Here is a 20207-nt window from a genome sequence, read left to right as displayed (position 1 = left end):
CTGCCCGCACAGCACAGCCCTCCCTGCACACAGCCAGGCTCAGCTCTCCTCCAGGGCTCCCACTGCAGAGCTGCTCCCCACTCAGGCATGGAAATGGTGGTCAGGCACAGGAACAGGCTGCCCAGGGCAGTGGTGGGAGTCATCATCTCTGGAGGGGTTTAAAAAACATGTGGGCACTTGGGGACATGGTTTAGGGGTGGCCTTGGCAGTGCTGGGGTAACAGATGGTCTTAGATGGTTTTTCCAACCTAAATGATTCTGCGATTATGTGACATTGGCTTCAGTGACTATTACCTTGTACACCAATAGGCAATTTGTCATTATGAAAACTGACAACTTATATTTAATGACAGTTTATATTTAATCGGCCTTTTGAGATATGTATTTTTAAAATTCAGTAAGAAAGAGAAAAGGTGAAAGTATTTGTGCACAAAGCCACGAGCAATCTGCACAGCCCGGCTCCTGGTTCTCCTGGGAACATCAAGCCTGACCTACTTTCCGCGGCAGCACAACCCCACCGGGCACCACTGATGGCAGCAGTGTTACCAGATAAACGCAGCCCTCACCCCATGGAACGAGGCCCTTCCCCTGCCTGTTCCCTGCTGAGCAGCTCTTTGTGGGAGCCTCCTCGCCCGGTGCTCCCTGCACAGATCCCGGGGGGCAGGGTGGCCCTCCCGTATTTCCTTGCTTCGCAGGAACAGCTGCATCAGTTAATTTGTTTGTGGTTAAACAAATTCCTTTCTAAAGCTCCATATAAGGAGCTTGCAGGACCAGAGCTCTAAATAATCCCTTCAATCCTTCTGTTTGGAATGATGTTGCTCCTGTTGCTAATAATAATTCAACCCAATTTATAGGACAATAACATTTATTTAGAGCATGAGGGATTCCACATTATACAAACCCTTAAATTTATTTTTTGTTTCACTGGTCCATTTCTACAACAAATACATCAGATCTACTATATAATAAAATTATTTACATTTCCAAACAAGATGTGGTTTATAAACCCTCAGACTGCTATTCACATACAGTACTTAAACAACAGCACAATACATTATTTTAATACCTAAAAATGACAACCCTGTATTCTAAATTGTTTATGAAAAGTGAAAACAAATAAATTTACAATTGTCTTCCCCTCCCCATCCGTTTCATACAAACACATAACCTTAATGTGCTAATCCTGGACTTCACTTTGTAAGTCCAGGGGGTTTTAGAAGAACTCAGTTTTTATAACTATTTATCTGTTTTTTAGAAAAAAAAGTCATTTATTGGGAACAGTATAATATTAAAATGACTTACTGTACAGAATTTTATTTAAAAAAGAAAAATCACAGCTCAAAATTGCTATTGGCAAATTCACACTCATTTACAAGTCTCATGTTTCCATGCAGTAATTTACTTGGATTTTCTTCTTTTTGACTGCATTGCACTGGCACTCGTTTCTGAAATCAAGAGAAGAAAAAAAGCATGGATACGGAGTCGGTAAGCCATTCCCCAGAGGTGCACAGATTGCCCTGTTATTCTTCCAAACTCACACCAGAGTGGAAACCTCTGGAGACCAGGATTTCCCAGCACTGGGACTGACTCCTCAGCTGCTGTCACACAACTGGACCCATCGCCCCGACAGCATCGGCAGCCCCACACACCACGGTCCCCGCGCTGCTCCAGGCACGAGTGCTGGGAGTCTGACATTTATGAAGTCCTAATATAACAGCTTTCAAAAGAAGAGCCAGATATTTTTAACTAAGTTCAGTTCCCCACGTGCCACAGCTTGCTGGGCCTTTTCTCAGAAGGAAGCACAGCCTTGGGCACCACCTGCGTCCGTCAGCCCCAGGCACCACGGAGATGGTGCCACACGTCAGCTAGGGAAAGTGTTTTGGAGCCTGCCATGCAAGTTAAGAACCTGGTTGTCTGAGTTTTTGGAAAGTCATTGAAAAACAAGTCTCTTCAGTGTACACTGAGTCACAGGAACACCGCTTATGCAGAGAGACACAAATATTAACACCTGCAGAGCCACGGTGACAGCAGGTGACATGGCCAGTGCACTTACCAAGGCACTATGATCCCATTTCAAAACAAAAAAAGAGTAAGGACCAAGGGCATTTGCATCTTTAGATTTTTTTAAAAAACGTGATTTAAAATGTTGGCAATGTCTCTTTGGCTCTTTAAAATGTTTTCCAAAAGCTATTGCAGCTGTGTATATTTTAAGAGTCAAAAGGGAAAAAATTTCCAAGTCCACTTAAAACCAGAACAGTAGCAGTACATGGCTGTTACACATGGTATTTGAATAAACAATCAAAATTTCAAAATTTAACAAACTTGAAGCTACAGTAAATGCTGAAACAGTCCTTGCTGGAAAAGTACTCCAGAAAGGGAAAAAATAGCACTATAGTACCAATTCCAGGAGTGAAAGACCTCCACAGGCACGACTACAACCTGGAGCCCCTCCAAGCAGCAAGGCTGGCTTTGAAGTAGCTTCAGCACTAGCTGTTACCACCCTTGCTGCTGCTCCAAGCTCTGTGTTTGGGAGAAGGAATGGGTCAGCATTGCTCAGTCCCTGTCCCAGTCCCTTGGGAGCATCCCCAACATCTCCCCAAAACCATGGACCAGGGCTGACTCTCTGTGTGTTCTCTTCTCTCACAGTGACCCTTCTGCCTCCTGCTTCCCAAGGGAGTTCCTACTCCCACCTGTCAAAGTCTGCTCTCTTTCTCCCTGCTGTATTTCAGTTTTTTTCTTAATTGCTGCTTTTATAATGACCTTAAACAGCCTCTGTCTCAAGAGGTAACTCCTCCCACATTCCTGTTACCATGCATTAGGGGGTTTCTCAGGATTCAGGTAATGCACTGAGGCCTGGGGCACCCAAACCAGAATCATTAAGCTCTGATTCACTAACCAAAATGTACAACAGAGTAGGCACAAGTGGCAAACTTGTAGGCAGGTCACACTTTCACAGCCACCTCACTACCCTCTGCCACCGAGCACCTGGTTTGGCTCCTGTTCTCTACAGCCTGGAGATAAGGCAGCCACAGCCCAGGTACTCCATGGAGAGCTGCACCCACATGTCCAGCAAACCCCTGAGACACTGCAGCAAATTCAGATGCATGTTTTAAAAGCAAGGATTTTACTCACAGAGGTAAATGAATTACACAGTCAGCACCAACCCCTACGAGAGTTCTGGTATTATTTAAATTTGATGCACTTTCACGTTCCCACATTTTCAGAATCTGACGTGTCACTGGTTGTCATCTTTAGGTTTATCCAGTCAGTGTGTGGGGCAGGTCACATGCTTCAGATCCCCTCAAACTCAGGCAGGTATCACCAAAGAGATTTTACATTGGCTTCACATTTTTCAAACTTTTCTTCACAATCATGAAAGAGAATTTATTTTTACAATAGACTTAGATTTTTCTGCACAATCCTGCCACAAGAAGTAAATGTACTTAAATTCAGCAGCCACAAAAGTGCAGAACAAAAAGATCCCCTGTGTAATCTTTGGGAGTCATTGCACAATGACGTATAGCTGGAAGGCTTCTCTGAAACTCTTAAAGCACAATATTCTTACCATCACACTTTAGTATCTCCAGTATGGAAATGGTTGCTGAATTCAACTTGACTTCCTTTTATAATCATTTTATATTAATACCTCTTTGTTCTGTGTATTATCTTTAAAATATTGGTAGACTGTTGCCTCCTGATGGTCTCTCTCTACCTTCTTGCATAACTTTGGTCCATCAGCATTTTTCTGACCCTTAAACACAAGATTCTGACAGAATTAGCTTCAGCCTGGCACTGGGCTGTGCGTATCACACAAATGCTGCATAATTGTGAAAGACTGTAACCTGGGTAGGAATATGGTATGTCAGCATCTGCTAATGCCATGGGTTAACTTCAGGATTTCAGGTGTTCTTGGAAAGAGGAGCTGAGGCTCTGTGCTAGTACACAGCACTCCCTGATGCTCTAGGCTGCCATCCTGATAGCTTTCAGAGCATGCCTGAACCTCAGCATTTGATTTGGCAAGAGCTGACCGTGCACTTGGGAAGACTTAAATCTTGTGTCTTTCGGGCTTCAGGAAAAAGAAAATGTCACTTTTTGATCTGAGTACAGTCCTTTCAACGGCCACACATTTCTGCCAAGAGAATTCAACTTCAACTAGGCAAGGTGCTGAGCACTATGGTGGTGAGTGTTGCAGAGCAAGTTCCACAAATGCAACAGAGGGGAATTCATACAGGATTTACTGCCAGTGCAGATGTCAGTAAATGCTTCAACACCAACCTGTGGCTAAATCCTTGAAACTAGAGTTAAAGAACCCAACGTGTACAAGCTGCAAACCAGCAATAGGAGGCAGCTACTGCAAGGGCATTATCTGGGGAAGCAGGCCAGGTCCTGCCCTCTCCACAGAGAGGATGCTGTGCACGTTACCTTTTGCCGTGCCGGACGCAGAGGCAGGTCGGGAGGATCTCTTGCGCTGCCCGTTCTCTACAGCTTCCTGTGAAGCGGCAGAATCCTCTGTTCTTGAATTTCTTCTATTTGGAGTTTTAGACTTTTCACAATTCTCTTTTGTCTCATTACTAATAAAGTGGGACAAAATATTTCTGATGAAGTGTAAGAAGAATAATGTTTTTCTATGCAAGTCAGACAAGCTGGAGGATGGCCCGACACAGGTGTCAGTTCCGGACTATTAGCACTGGAGATATGAAATGCTAGAGATATCAGAAGTTCTATCAGATGAAGAATGACCTGAGTAAGCCAGAGTATAGTCCATTTCTATCAAAAATTATCAGAGGATACAGAATTGAGAAGTCCTCAAAGAGAATATTTTCAACATTAGAAGACCAAGAAATTAGATGCATTATAAATTGTCTGCTCTGTTTTCCACAGGTGCCACCATTACTGAAGTCTAGGAAAAGCAAACAGGTTACATTAGAGACTGCTGCAGTATGGGGATACAGAGTTGAAATTGCAGATGAACATCAGGAGGAATTAGGAACTCTTCAGGGAGTATGCCAGCTTTTGTGTTTGCTAAAAGGACTCACTTCATTGATCCAAGTGATTTCTTCACATATTAAAAAGTCTTTATTTAAAACTTTCTGCAAGCCTCAGAGCTTGAAGTTAAAATACTTTTTTTTTGCAAGAGAAAGCTTTTTCTGCTATAAAAAAAATAATTTTAGGTACTGTGGAAATCTGTGTTTCTTGCCACTGAGACAATAAATGGAGTGCTACCATTTTTTATTAAACTCCTCTTTTATTTTATCACTCTTTAATCTGTAAACTTATCCTGAACTTTGGATGTTTTCTCCTTAATGCCAGACAATTTCTGATGACTAAGCAGTTTCATAAGATTAAGCTAAACTTATCTCCTGTGAATTCAAAGGTAATTAATTAACCAAATAAATTACTCTGCTAATGGAAAAGGCAAAAGAAAGCTCATTTCAGGCCCTTTGGGTGATACTTGCAGGATTTCAAGAAAGGCTGCCTGAATCAGAGACTGGAGTGAACACACAGTGCAGGTGACCTGTGTGTGACAGAGGTCCCACTGCAGTGTCACCCTTCAGGGAAGTCCTGCTTTGAGGGGAGAGACTATGACACATATTGGTAGGGTTAAGTAACAGGTATCTGAAATAAAAGTTTGCCAATGGAAGGAAAGACAAACATTCTCAAGCAAGGACACACATAGCAGAGGAGACTATGGAGGCACATGGATTGTCTGATACAAAATAAAGACTGAAATCTATTTCCCCGTAAGGCAGGACTATGTGCAATCTATAAACTGGATCCCCCAAACAGGTCTAAAACTGGTCTTCTCCTATGGAATGGGGGCACCTGAATCAGCAGTCACCTCCCGCAGAGGAGGGAAGCAAACAGGCATCAGCAGCTAAAGTTCAGTTAGCACAGGTAATTTTTACAGATTCTAATTACTAAATCCATAGCTGGGATTGTCTCACAGGAACCAACATATCACTTCCCTCATTTTACAGGAGGAAATCAAGTTAGTCCAAGTAAAAATATTTCTAGTGCTTTGTGGGTTGCAAGGTTCCTCTAAGGTTTTAAAGTTTTTTAATGGTTTTAAACTGAGAGTAGGTTTAGATTAGATATCAAGGAGAAACAGGTGCACAAGTTGCCCAGAGAAGCTGTGGCTGCCCCATCCCTGGGAGTGCCCAGGGCCAGGTTGGACGGGGCTTGGAGCAACCTGGGATAGTGGAAGGTTTATCTGCCCACGGCAGGGGGCTGGAAGGAGATGAGCTTTAAGGACCCTTCCAACCCAAACCATCTGTGATTCTATAAAGGTTTGTCCCATGTGGTATTTAACTCCAGGAGCCCAAAGGTGCCCACCGTATCACCCATCACTAGACTCAGTTTGCCTGCAAACTTTCCTTCTTTTCTGGTCTTGCTCAGAAAAACATCAATCAGAAAAACCCAGAAAAATGCCTTTGTGGTAATTTGATGTGCTGAGTTTAGAGATGGTCACACAAGGACATTTTGTTTGGAGAATCTGCTCAACTGCCAAGTGTTCCACCTTCAGCTTTTCAGAAAAATTCTACCCTGAAGAAAACTTGCTGTGAAATTTCAGTTCATCTTTGATACAACTTGAAAGATGCCAAACCTGTATTTACCAGATGAAGGTAAATACAGTTAAATATTCCATTCAGAGTCATTCCTGATCTAAGGAAGTGTACTGCAATCCCTCCCTTACAAAGGAAGACACTGCCTCATCTCCCGAGGAACCCAGCGGGGTGGCTGCACCTCTTGCCCTGGCTTAGGGGTCGTTCCACTGATGAGGGCAGCATCCAAAACCCGTCGGCTGTGCCAGCTTAGCCAAAAAACACAGTTTAGCCAAAAACCTTACCAAGGTCTATCATTACAGACTAAGTGTAAGTGTGTTTAGAATCTTACAGAAGGAGATCTTCAAAACTGTCATTTTCTTCTGACAGAACACAACCATTTGAAATATGATCTTTTAATTACTGAATGTCTTAACCAGGACAACATGAAGTTTCTACCTGACCTTGTCAGGTTTTGGCAAAATGTCAACAAGCAAATAGAGAAAAACTGTTGAAAACAATCATGAAGGCAGGAGAAGAACAAACTTCTGACAGACTTCCTTTCAGAAAACAAAAATTCACATGCTAAACCATAGGCTTTGGGGGGTTCAGTTTTGATTTGCTGTGGAACCACCAAGACCGTTCCAGGACATGAAACATCTAGGCCTGAAGGGATGAAAGGAAACATTGCCAAAAACACAGACTTGGGAAAAAGTTACTTTATGTTCTACATTTCAGCAATGGTGTGGAACACTCAACTGGCCTGATTTCTTAGCAGGAAAGAAAGGGTATGGCCAAGAAAATGAAGTTGAGCAATTGAAGCAAAGAGAAAGAGACTTCCTCCCACGAAAGCTATATCTACTCTGAATCTATACAAACTATCTCCTTACCTTTGACCAGCAACTACTGCAGCATTTGTCTCAAGTTCTACAAGAGAAAAAGATAATTTTAAAGTCTGCTGTAGCAGTACATAACCGCTGACAAGGCATGACTAGCTCACATTTTTCTACTAGGTATTAGGTCAGAAGAATAAACTTCTCTCAAAGCAAAGCAAGTCAATATATCAAATACCATATCGGCCAGGTCTGATTACAGCCTGCACCAGTTAAGACAGGGAAAAGTTAAAACCCTGAGAAAAAAAACTGTAGAGAAACTCCCTGACAAGGGCTATACTTTTCTTCCTTTTTTAACTTCCATTTTAGACAGTTAATTTCTTCTGAAACTTCTAGGTTTTATTAGTTTTAAACTAATCAAAAGATACCCATCTGGCTCTATTGTGAATGTAAAATTTTGCCTTAACCCAATTGTCTCTCAGCAGTATCTTCTAATGCAGAGGAAGACAAATTTATGAAGCCCAATTATATTTGTACAGAATGGGAGAAAATCTCAGGGGAGATGTTATAAAGAGAAGTCTGACCTGCCTTCTCTGTCTCTCATAGTGATTTCATACATACAGGTCAGGTTTCCTTTGGAGTCTTCACCTCAATAAACAGCTCTCCTTTTCAGCATATAAAATGTCAAGTCTTTTAACTGTCCATATTTTAATTCTCCTCATATCCACCAGATTCTTTGTTGAAAGGGAGGATCTATACCTAAACAGAGCCCTTCTTGTGAGAAACTGCCACAGATTTAGGGATTACCATTGCAATGTCATGGCTTAACTCCCTGTGGTTTGTCACGCTGCCCTCAGTGAGCTCCAGCTCAATCCCCCCAGTCAAACCGCGAGGATACTGGGGCACAAACTGGGGCTTTGCCTTTGAGATCAATTTAGCACCCAAAGTTTCCTAGAGTGTGCATAAGGAATAAAGGTGTAAAAAAAGTACAAAAATGGATAATATCTGCCCTCTTAGGATAAATTTGCAGTGTTGGCACATCAGCCTCTTCAGTATAAATGGATATAGCACTGTCTGGGAAAAACAGATGTCTTGGGAACAAAGGAAGAAGAGACTAAGCAACATAAGGAAAGAATTACCTTTCTTCCTAACCAAAATTTGAACAGGGAGAATATCCAATAGCAAAAAATGGATGGAATCAGTGCTTACCCCCAGCAGGAACTCTACAATACAGCCAGAGCAGCACGGGGCAATGAGTCAGATGTGAATCAACAGAGTGTATGGCCATCTTTGTTTTAGTGGAAGGTCAAAGAAAACAATTTTTACTTTCTGAAAACTCTAATCAGATTAGAGATGGCAAATGGATGGAGAGCGGCACTTCCCATAAGCAAGCCCACATCTATCCATTTTCCCTACTCATCTTAGGAATTACTTTTTTAAAACTCCTAGAAATTGATGGTGAAACACCATGATAATAGATGGCAACACCAAAAAGTCATCTGCCAGGGCTCCATCTTGAAACAAACACTGCTGAGGGGGCATTAAAAGATGAACAGAAAAAAAAAGGTTACAACTGTAAAACACACTCCCAGCATGGCTTTTGGAAATATGTTCAAAATGGTATAATATAAAAGAAAAACTCCTATTAGGACTGAACAGGACTTCAAAACTCAAACACAGCATATTTTTACAAATCCATTCCCTCCAGTTTATCACTGAATATCTAAAAACTTCTTTAGTGATTTTTTCTTGTTTTACTTGATCCCATGCTGAATCTCCCACAAGGATTTGGAGACTTCTAAAGTACAATGTATCTAGCAAAGAAAAACAATCCCAAAAGCACAAATAGTAATAAACCCCCCACCAAAGCCCCAAACTACCCAGCATGTTAGTGACAACTGAATATGCATTCAAATAAACGCATTTTCAGTTCCGAACATAAAGGGTTTAGTTCACCTCTATTCTGGTTTTCCGAAGGAAGATTTACCTGTTCTTTGAACAGTACTTTCTGGTGTTGCAACTGAACTTTTTTTCTGTGTTAAATGTTGAGAGGATGCTAGAATAAAAGTGGAGGGAAAAAGTATTATTGTCAAAGGGAGTCAAAGGAATTCTTGTGGTGTGACTGGGCCACTGGTACAAAATTCTCTACCTTCCAGCTGACTATGTTTTGGCATTTAGAAATGCAATATTTTTAACCTACCCTCCACTTCCCCCCCCCCCCCACATCTTCCCATTTTAAAATAAACTTTGGCAAAACTTTCCCCAGCAAGTTTTCTCGAAGTAGAATAAGTGATGAAATTGAGCATATAAACCACATTTTTAAAGGTAACGATTTTTCAGCAGATTGAGAAATTAAAAGAAGTCCTAAAAATTCAACAGTTTCTCATTTTAATGCTCATTCCAACAGAAGTTCTGGGGGAAAATGGCATCTTTGTTAACGAATCAATGCCCTCACTCTTTCAAATAAAGTGCAAAATATGCTCCAGAGTCGCCCTTGAAGTTCTTCGGCAAAAAGATGATGCAACTTCACATTTCTTAGATTGCCAAGTAAAAAAAGTAAGATGGAAAAATAATTTTTGCTGCACTAATGCTTTCTAGTCTTCTCTTATATGTGCTAATAAACTTATGGAGAATAGGAAGGCAAAAAGTTAAACATTCCTGTTTAAATAAACAATATACACTTCCATTTTTCTCCTTAAAAAACCAGAACTCATTCTCTGAAGCTCAAAGGCTTCATTTTCCAGTGGCATACAGCTAAAACATCCAATAGCCACAGGGAAAGTCACACTGAGGCTGAATCTCTCAGTTCCCTTGACTTCTGTGGATTTCATTTTCCATGATTTTATCTTCTGTGTCTAATTCATGTTGTAAAGCAGAACAGACACTCAGCTCACTTCAGGAGTGATGGGTTTATTTTCACACCATATTTAATAAATTAAAAATGTCATATATAAAGTCTGCTAGATGTTCAAATCAAAATAACATAGGAGAAAAGAGCTCATATGTGAAGGTATTTTATGTTTTTATATTAGATGCAATTCTAATCACTTTTTCAGGAATTTGTCTGAAATGTTATTTAAGTTATTCCCTAGACAAATGGGGACTTGATATGGGTTTGGGGTTTTTTCCTCTTCTGGAGGTTATTCAGTTATTTCCCTAGAGGATTAAGGTTATTCAAAGAGGGAAGTAGTATTATTAGGATTAATTAAAAATATAATATTTAAATCAATAAATTGAAATAATTTTAAAAAGTCTCTGGCAAGACCAAAGCAGAGTACCAGTGTATCTACCAATATAAAAGGCACCTTAAATATTTGTCATTACTGATGCATCCACATTTCCTCCCTGCTTCCAACATTTACATGAAGTTACTCCTCTGTTCTTGCACCATATGTTCATGACAAATACCCCACTTAAGCAGCAAATGGAAACTGAAATAAAACTTCTGGAATCTTGGTGAATACCAGCCTGTGTATCACTCAGAGATTAGAAACAAAAAAGTGCCAGCCTTGGCTGCAGTGCCTACATTTTATGATGTTCACGGAAAGCAGCATGTGGGGATTTACAGCAGCAATCTCATTTCTTCCCCTCCCCGGGCAGCACTGCACTTACCTGCGCTCGGCAGCAGCTCCTGCGGTGCTCCTGCCTTCTCCTCCGCCCCGGTGCCCCCGGGGAGCTCGGCCGGGGCCCCGCCGGGGGCACTGCTGTTCCCGCTGGGCCGGGGGTGCTCCGGGGCTGCCGGGGGGGCTCCAGCCGGGAGTGCGGCGGGGGCAGGAGTGCTCGTGGGTGTGCTCGGGGACGTGGAGGCAGGAGCAGGAGCCGTGGGGCTGAGGCTCGAGCTGCCAGGCCCAGAAGTGCTCTGTTTTGTAAGACTGTGTGCTGGAGGGGTTACAGTTTTGTTATCTAGTTCTGCTGGTGGTTGCTCTGTTCCCAAACTATTTGGAACTGATGTTTCCAGTCCTTGACCTTCTGCTTCTCCATCCAAAGCGTACTGCTCTTCCCCTTTCTCCAGGGAGCCAGTGACTTTCTTGCATGCTTTAGTCAGCAAGAGTTGGCCAATCTTGTCTACTTTTCCCTTTCCCTTGCTTGATGAAACAGGGCTGCGTCTGTTCCCAGATCCCGGGCTGCTCGTAAGCAGAGGTGAAACAACAGGTCCTGACTGCACTGCTGGCAGACAGCTCTGGTCACCCGACCCACCACCTTGGGAAGTCTCCTCTGGACTGAAGTCCTTGACTTGCTGAGCAGGAAAGTGTGAAGCAACACTGGAAGAAGCTGTAGCAGAAGGCGGCAGCTGAACAGGAGATGCCAAGGGATTCAGAACCAGTGACCTGCTGGTGGGAATACTGGACACAGGACTGCTGGATGATGTACTGGGAGGAGTGGGCCCCGAGGAGAACTTGATACTCTGTGGGATATGCAAAGGACCAACAACTGCGACTGACTGAGGCATTAGGCTGGAGTTAGAAGTCATGGGGGCTGCTGGAATTGTGCTGGACTGAGAGCCCTTCATAACCTGAATTATTGAGGATGAGTTTATAAAAACAGGTGTAATGAACTGTGGCCGGGCATTGGACTGAACCGCTGACTGTCCCTCTGAAACCATCACTTTGCTCCCCACATTGGGCATTGTGACAACAGTGGACACTAATGCAGGTTGCAAGTGAGATGGCAATGGAGCTGATGTATTAGCAGCAGATGTAATAGGGTTGGAAGTCACAAAAACTGTTATCTGGTTGGGGGCTAAAGGACCTGAAACAGAAGAAGAGTTGACAGGCCTCTGCATTACCGGTGGAACACTCTGTGCCATGGTTGAGTTTACTTCTCCCAGTTCTTGGTGCCCTGGATTTGGACAGGGCTCATTGTTTTGAGGCAAGTTAAGTGAACTGGAGGGCTCCTTGCTCAAGGATGAATCCTGCAGTGGTGGAATGACAGCTATCTTCTTTAGCTCCTCACCAGTGGTGACTATCGGTGCCATTTCAAGACCAGTCGGCCCAGGGGGCTTAATGGTTACATTAGGAGCTCCAGAATTGTCAAGAAGTTGACTTAAAGAAGTTGGGGCCTCCCTCATAGCTGGAGATACCATGGTTTTACTTTCCTCCATGACTGGAAGCTTGCTAGTGTCTAAGCCTTGCCCATCTTTTTTTGACTGTTCTTCTGGAATCAACACTTTCATTTCTGGAGTAGGGATACCTTTGAGTTCAATACTGGGCTGGTCTTTGTTACCTTGGACACCTTGTGCACTTTGGCTCTCAGTATCTTGAGGTACACTTAGGGGCTCCTTATTGTCTTCAGGAATGCCAGTCACAGCAGGTACAGAAATTGCAGGACTCTGGTTACTTTGCATGGGATTATTTTGAAAACTTGTAGTCACAGGTGTTGGCAAAGAAGAGGGACCAGCCATCATATTTCTCTGTAATTCCATGTTCTGCAAGAGAGATGGGTTCTGTTGAGTTGTCAATGATAATTTAGCTGCTTTTGAATTCTGTCTGCCAGGGCTTGGTGTAGTTTTCCTACTGGATCCAGGACTAGACCTTCGACTATTGCTTGGACTTGCTCTCTTTGTTCCTCCAGCGTTGGTTTGTTTGCCTGAATTAATGACCACACCTTCCAATTTGTGTGACTGTGAGGCTGTAAAAGCAGACTGATTGTTAATTGTTAGATTTGATGGGGCTTGTCCAATGGCCTTTAAAGTAGTGGGATTCAGACCCTGCTGATCAAATCCTCTATTGAGATTAGGCCTGGGAGGTAAAGGAATATTGATTTGGGGAGGGAAAAGACCAGCTATAGAAGCATTGAGCCTCTCTGGAGACAAGCTTATTTCTGAGGGTTCTGTGCTCGGTGGACGGTTATTAGGAGTCTGAGGATAGTATGGCCTCGGGCTTGCTCTGTTTGGGGTTTTAGGCCTTGAAGTTTGTGATGGGGCAGCAACATTTGGAAAATGGTGTGTAAGAGCACTAGGCAGAGAACTAGACTGCTGCTGAGGACTTGCACCTTGGGCAGCTGAAAGTGGGGATGGTCCAGGCTTGGGTCCTGTCATCATTAATTGGTTCTGTGAAACTACTAAATGAGATGTCAAATTATTCTGAGCTCCTGATGTTGGGGGGCCCTCAGCTCCACCTCCTTCTGGAAGTGAGGATACTGATGAAACCTCTCTGAGGGGTGAGCTGGAAGGATTCTGTACATTATCCGGATAAACCATTTTTCTTGCATTACTTCCCAGAGGAGGATTGCCCGTCAAGGCAATTCTTTGCTTATCAGGAGATGGAGGCACCGATCCAGGCCCTTGGAGGTTCACCATTACTGGCATGTTCCCACTCTGCTGCATTGGCATTCGCTGAGCATCTGGGTTAAGAGGCCCTCTGGGTGGGTGAACTCCCTGTGGCACAGGCAGCCGGACTGATTTGGGATCCTGCTGCATCATCAGCATCATCATCATCTGCTGCTGCTGCTGCTGCTGCTGCGGCGTCTGTGTGGGTGCCTGGGCTGGCTGTGGTGTTGGCTGGGGCTGCTGCTGCTGCTGCTGCTGGGGCTGGGGCTGCTGTGTGTGTGGCATGAGCTGAGGCGGCATCTGCTGAAGTGGCCTTTGCTCCACTGCCTGAGATGGATAACCTAAGACAACAGGATGACACATTCATTAAAACCAACCAAATACTGGGAGAAGCAGAATTTCAGTAACAAACAGGACTGGATAGAAAGTACAGCCTGGAGCCTGTTTATCTTGTGTGAGAGCCACATTAACGGAACAGGCTGTGCAAACATGGCCAAAGATTTTACTTAATTCATAAAAATATTTTTACTTAATGTATGATGTGTGGGATTTAACTGGAGATCTCTTAGTGTTGTATCGGCTATTAACTCAGATTCATGCCACCAGAAAAGTCTCTGCAACAGCCCATGTCATTTCACTGACAAATGCAGAGCTGGACTTTTAATATTAATATTAATTAATATTCCTTAAAACCAACTCCAGAGTTTGACAGCCCCCGAGGGTCATGGACCAGTATATCTGCTACAGACCTGACATTTTCTGGTGTACAAAGCAGAACCTGACATGTATTACTTGGCCAAAAACAGTGTTAAGAATCACTTGTGTGGTTTGTAACAGAAATCCTGCTGCAGACGTTAGATTTAATCCTCTCTACGTGCAAAGGATAATTTCAACTACAACCCCTATTTATTCTGAAAAATCAGTTATAGGTTAATGCTAAATTTTTAAGACATCAGTCTATGCTAGAGCTAGAAATACAAAATTTTTTAATCAATTATGTTATTGCTGAATAACTCTGCAGTTTTCAGCATGGTACCTGCAAGATGATACATGAGAACCTGGCCACCTCTTCATTTTGAGCTAATTCAAAGAGAACACTTAAACAATGGTACCAATTACTTACTAGGAGGAAAACAGGTTTAAATTTGAATGTGCGATAGCACAAATAAAATAGAACAGTTAAAAGATCAATTAAAAGCTCTCCTTATTACATTTAGATAATCCACAGAACAGTCCTACTACCTGGTGGCCTACTTGCAAAATCTGAGAGTTTAGGGCCTGACTTATCTAAATTCATTCCTTGGTCTCCAGATATCGACGACTGATCACTCTCTTCCAGGCCAGCTGGACGTGGTTCTGAAGAACTGAAAGAAACATAACTGCAATTAAGATCCAGTTAAATCAGTGTTTGATTTCTGCTTCTATAACTAAGTACTCAATTACTTCCTAGCACTTTCCACAGACCTAGAATAACCCACTAAAATGCCTCTGATGCAACATGCCAAACTGGAACACAGATCCCAGGTCTGTGTATAGTCCCTCCTCTGCCTAAAATATTACAGAAAAGGAAACAAATTGCCTGGTGTTCTATTGATCTTAAAACGTTTATTTCTACCTTGAATCCTAGTTTTATAACTAAGAAAATGCCAATGGATATTCCGAATAATATAGCTATATATTTATTCCAGCCAAACAGGCTAGAATGACATCTGTATAGATAAGCAAGTGCTATGGGTAGATGCATTTTTAATTAATTTTAAAGGTAGCACCATTTCTTTCAGAAGTGACTTGCTCAGGTATCAGAGACTTCCGATCCCATCACCGCAAAACTGCACTGACATGTCAGATATGCCAGTGATTCTCCAGAGCACAGGCCTCTGTGTGGGACTGAGGCTCCATAAGTGACCCCAGACTGGTCTGGTTTGGAAGGGACCTTAAAACTCATCTTTTTTCAACCCCTGCCACAGGCAGGGACACCTTGCACTATCCCAGGTTGCTCCAAGCCCCATCCAACCTGGCCTTGGACGCTTCCAGGGATGGGGCAGCCACAGCTGCTCTGGGCAACCAGGGACTCCCCACCCTCACAGAGAAGATTCGTCTCAGTATCCCATCTATCCCTGTCCTCTGGTAGTGGGAAGCCATTTTCCCCTGTCCTGTCCCTCTATCCCTTGTCCCAAGTCCCTCTCCAGCTCTCCTGGAGTCCCTTTAGGCCCTGGAAGGGGCTCTCAGGTCTCCCTGGAGCCTTCTCTTCTCCAGGTGAACACCCCCAGCTCTCTCAGTCTGTATCCAGAGCAGAGGGGTTCCAGCCTTCAGAGCATCTCCATGGCCTCCTCTGGACTCGCTCCAACAGCCCCACAACCTTCTTGTGCCCCAGAGCTGGAGGCAGCACTGCAGGTGGGGTCTCCTCTGAGCGGAGTAGAGGGGCAGAATGCCCCACTGACCTGCTGCCCACGCTGTGGGATGAGCCCAGGACACAGGGTGTTCTGGGCTATGAGTGAGTGCACATTGCTCAGTCACATTCAGTTTTTCATCCCCCAGCATTCCCCAAGTCCTTCTTCCAGGGTACCTGATGCTCCAGGAGACTCTCTAGGACAATTTAAAATTGCTCAGATTCGGTCCCCAATAATTCCACTGAAACAAGACAGTTTTTGCCTATTTAGAAAAAAACAAAATTTCTATAGCTATCGATATGGTCAGGACACGTAAAATAAAGAGGGATGAAGAGCAGAAGACCTTAATTGCTTATCATCTGCATAAGAACGTAGTGGGGAGATCTACATAAGAAAAGCTCTAAGCTAAAATTCAAGACATCAAAGTCAGTCCACTTCCAACTAAGAGAGGCAGAATCATGCAGAAATGCCACAGAAAAAGACACTTCAGCAAAATAAGAATGTGAAGTACATAAGGATGGAGAGATCTATCCTATTTAATTTTACTTGAGAGTAACAGTTTCCAGTACCTGTAGAGCTGACATGGAGAGACCCAGGCCAGTCCTACCATTCTATCAGCTACCGAATCAATATTCAAAAAGCAGTGTGTGACTGGAAATCCCTGGGTTTCGCGGGTCACAGCTGGGAAGAACATAAACCAAGAGGAACAAAAGGTGAGGAATGGGGCAAACACAGAGCTGCTCCAAGCACTGCTGCTGAGGGCAAGGACTGCCAAGGAAGCATTTGGAGTAAAACCCTGTGTCTAATCCAGCACACCACCAGTTTTTGCGAGGCAGGTGGTGTAGACTTACCCGCCTACACCAATGAATTTGATGAAAACTGGCAAAATGGATAGGTATGCCCCAGAGCATTATATTAGCAGCCACAAATGAACAAAAATTCTGGCAAGAAAATTACCCAGAGGAGATGCAGCCTTTGGAGCATGTACCAGCCATGTGAACTGAAAGAACTGCGTAAAATTGTGAATACAATCTCAAATTTGCAATTTTGCTATTTATGATTTATTTATAATGGTGGGAGATTAAAAATGCAACAGTTAAAGACCAGCTAAAAGCTGATACAGAGCACCACAGCACAGGCAAGTTTAACCTTAAAAACAATACTGGTGCAAGATGGATCCTTAGCAAATACCTCCTGCCAGATGGATCTGATCAGGCAGCTGTGCAAACCCGGCAAAACAGACCCGAGGTTGGTTTGCTCACAAAGAAGAGCAGTTATGGTAGGAGAGACTGCTGCTGTCATTGCTGGAAAATTTAAACATCATTTGAATGTAGCTGAAATTCACGGGGCATGTTTAGCAACCACTACTCATCAACACCCCCCCAATTATGAATATTAATAACAAGATGAGGTTTGTATGAGAGGGACAAAATATTCTACATTTATTCTTCTTTTCTGTTGCTCTGAATGTAAAAAAATATAAAAAGGTAACTGCACATCAGGTACAGTCTGGATTGTCATCAGCAAACCCTCTGCTCACCAGCTGCATTCTCAAGTAATACCTTCGGATACAAAATTCCTTGTCAGAGTGGAGAGAGAACCCCAAGAAAACCCAAACAAAATCAACCAAACCACAAAAGGCAGTAGCTGCTGTAACAAAGCGAGCAAACATAAAATGACAGCACAGATGTGGCAGAGCCAACCTTGCTGGCTCAGTCCAGTGCTCTGCAACAGCTCCTGTGGTACAGAAAGGCTCGTCCTCTGCTGCTGAGGGAGGGCCACTTCCCAGACCACTGGGGTCTGTCACCCTCAGACTTGCGGTGAAACGCTCTGAGTCTGGTTGAGAAAAGCCTCTTTGTCCTGCAGGGCTGTCACCACCTGCTCTGGGCCCTGCAAACCCAAATGCCAGCAGTGGCCTTACCCAGCAGGTTAGTTCTGTTCTAGCAGCACACAGGATGTTCGTGGCCTGTGCACAGGGGAACATTAAACAGCTGCTTGTTTGTGCATGGATTTAATAGAATTAACCAAGGCGTTTGATCTGCAATCCCATTTCATCCAGCATCTTGGTCCTCAGTTTACATCCCATTACCTACAGTCTTCAGGTTCAGAACAAACATGGTGAACACTTTTAAACAACCTACTTCTCCAGAACGTTCTGAGTTTCATTTCAATGCCAAGCTGCTCAATTAAACAAACCCTTAAAACTATTTTAGACTCAGCTGAATAAACTCTTTCAATAGCTTATCACTTACCCTATTTACATTCCAATATGCTCAGTCTGCAATCCATATTACTAATGGTACTTTTATTACTTCTCCAAAATTTAATGCATTTATCAAATTAGCTGCATTTCCACACAAGGTTTGCTGCTCTGAATTATAAAATTTCTGAGGAAGAATGACAGAGAAGATGCTGAAAAGCGTCATATTTGCTTCTGATGACAAAGAAAGTGATCCAACTCAGATTTAAAAGAATCAGCAATTCCAAGGCAGGAAAATGCTGAGCTTGCCTAACAATGCAAGGGAAGCCAAGAGCGAGGGAAGCAGGAGGGTATTGCAGCCAGCTTCCACTGCAGTTACCTTCCTTTTGCTGGAGATTAATCTCAGAAACACATGTGAGAACAGCTCCCTTCTTAATGCTTCTGCAAGGATATAGTCCATTTAGAACCAAAATGCTAATTCATATCAGAACAACATTCTGCAATGGCAGACAACATGAGCTGAAAATTTAAGTAATAGAGTAAGTACCAAGTGGTATTTCCTTTGTCAATGACACTGAAATCTGATTCAGAGCCTTATTTAGGAGCTAGAATTGAGTTGTCATAGTTCAACAGAAAAGCTGCAATTTAGGCTTTCCTACTGAGAAAACTTTTTAATAAGCAAATAGTCTTGTGGGGCTGTGTAAACTCAGAGGAGAGAATTTCATAGATCCATTTAGTGATATTCCCAGGCCACACTGAGGCTGGGTGCTCATCAGTAAGGCCAATGAAAACAAAATCCTAACAAGGGTTTTTTTAATGATTAATGGATTTTCTTTTCAGAAGACAGTGCCAACTCCTCTGCTTCCTCTGAATCCTCTGTCACTTCCATGGCAAGGAGCTTGCTAAGCAGTGGTTACTATTATTTTATTGGAATCTCTTTGGACTGGAGGAGCTTGTGTCTATGATACGGTTTCCAAGTCCCCCTGAAGCTGAAGACCAGCCACACGCCAGTCCCTTGGTTCTGGCCAAGTTAATTTACCCAGGTTTCCACAGCTGGCCAGAGACTGTGTCCTCCTCATACCATGACTGTAAACAACTACACAGCAGGTATCTGAAAAGCTTTTTTCACAGCCTATTAAATTAGCATGCTTTGCTTTACCTTACAGCATTTCTGCGTTTTATTTTTGTACTAGTTAAGCCAATGAATGATTGCCACAAAAGATCACTTGCTATAGATGATGTGAGTTGTTTCAGTCCAGAATTAGTGTTCATGAGATTATTAATTCCATCTTCATGAAGGAATCTTGACACTGTGCAGAAAATGCAGGTTGGGGCTACACACTGAATAACTAAGGGAAAAATTAAAATATTAAGCAGTTGCTCAGTATTTGATGCCATCTTCTCTCTGCACTGAACTGTATATGTGTCCCTGGGAAAGGCAGCACAAACTTCAGCCTAGACACATAACAATCACTCAGAGGAGTGATTCTGGTGGAACCAGAGCCACATTAGGAGCTTAATGTGCCATTGCTACCTTTTTGTTTGGTTTTAAGAATTTAATTTTGATATTTCGATATTCCTGAGTTATAATTTTATGTGCTAAATTTTTCCATTTTTCCTAAAGCAAACTGTAAACAATCCCCAGAAGTTCCATCAGGTGGATTCCTGTCAATGCCTCTGGGGCTCATCTGCAGCATCAGGATAATTAGATATAGTGTATCTGCCTTCACCATTTAAGATGAATAATGGGACAGCAACAGGATTTACCCTGTGCTGGTGTTAGCAAACTGTCAATGGCAAATGGTTACAGGACAGCTGGCCAAGGAAGAATGTACTGGCCAAAGGGGAAAGAAGAGATTCTGCAATCTTGTATGTCCACTAAACAGGCACATTCATTCATTATCTTCCAGTATTATCAATTTGCCTCCTCCCACTCAAGAGCTGTGGTTTTTTTTCCTTCCTAATCTCTCCTAGG

The 20207-nt window shown here is 43.0% G+C and overlaps 1 protein-coding gene across 8 annotated transcripts in view; it reads right to left on the bottom strand.

Moving 5' to 3' along the window:
• Positions 1 to 846: 846 nt before the first annotated feature.
• NCOA6 (nuclear receptor coactivator 6) overlaps positions 847 to 20207 on the bottom strand; it is a 44951-nt gene continuing 25590 nt past the window's right edge. For 3 of the 8 annotated variants that reach the window (XM_032704617.1, XM_032704615.1, XM_032704616.1), the window contains 6 exons: positions 14885 to 15006; positions 10987 to 13983; positions 9362 to 9430; positions 7432 to 7468; positions 4422 to 4570; positions 847 to 1716 (listed from right to left, as the gene is read on the bottom strand). In XM_032704617.1, the coding sequence (XP_032560508.1) occupies positions 1601 to 1716; positions 4422 to 4570; positions 7432 to 7468; positions 9362 to 9430; positions 10987 to 13983; positions 14885 to 15006 (3490 nt within the window). In that variant the 3' untranslated portion in view covers positions 847 to 1600. Of the gene's footprint in view, positions 1717 to 4421; positions 4900 to 7431; positions 7469 to 9361; positions 9431 to 10986; positions 13984 to 14884; positions 15007 to 20207 lie in introns of those variants that run through there. The other 5 variants (XR_004359982.1, XM_032704618.1, XM_032704620.1 and 2 more) reach the window with 5 other exon arrangements.

This window comes from Chiroxiphia lanceolata, chromosome 17 (assembly GCF_009829145.1).
Source record: "Chiroxiphia lanceolata isolate bChiLan1 chromosome 17, bChiLan1.pri, whole genome shotgun sequence".
Classification (NCBI taxonomy): Eukaryota; Metazoa; Chordata; class Aves; order Passeriformes; family Pipridae; genus Chiroxiphia; species Chiroxiphia lanceolata.
The sequence above is the reverse complement of the archived record's forward strand: the minus strand, read 5'-3'. Positions and strand labels throughout refer to the sequence as shown.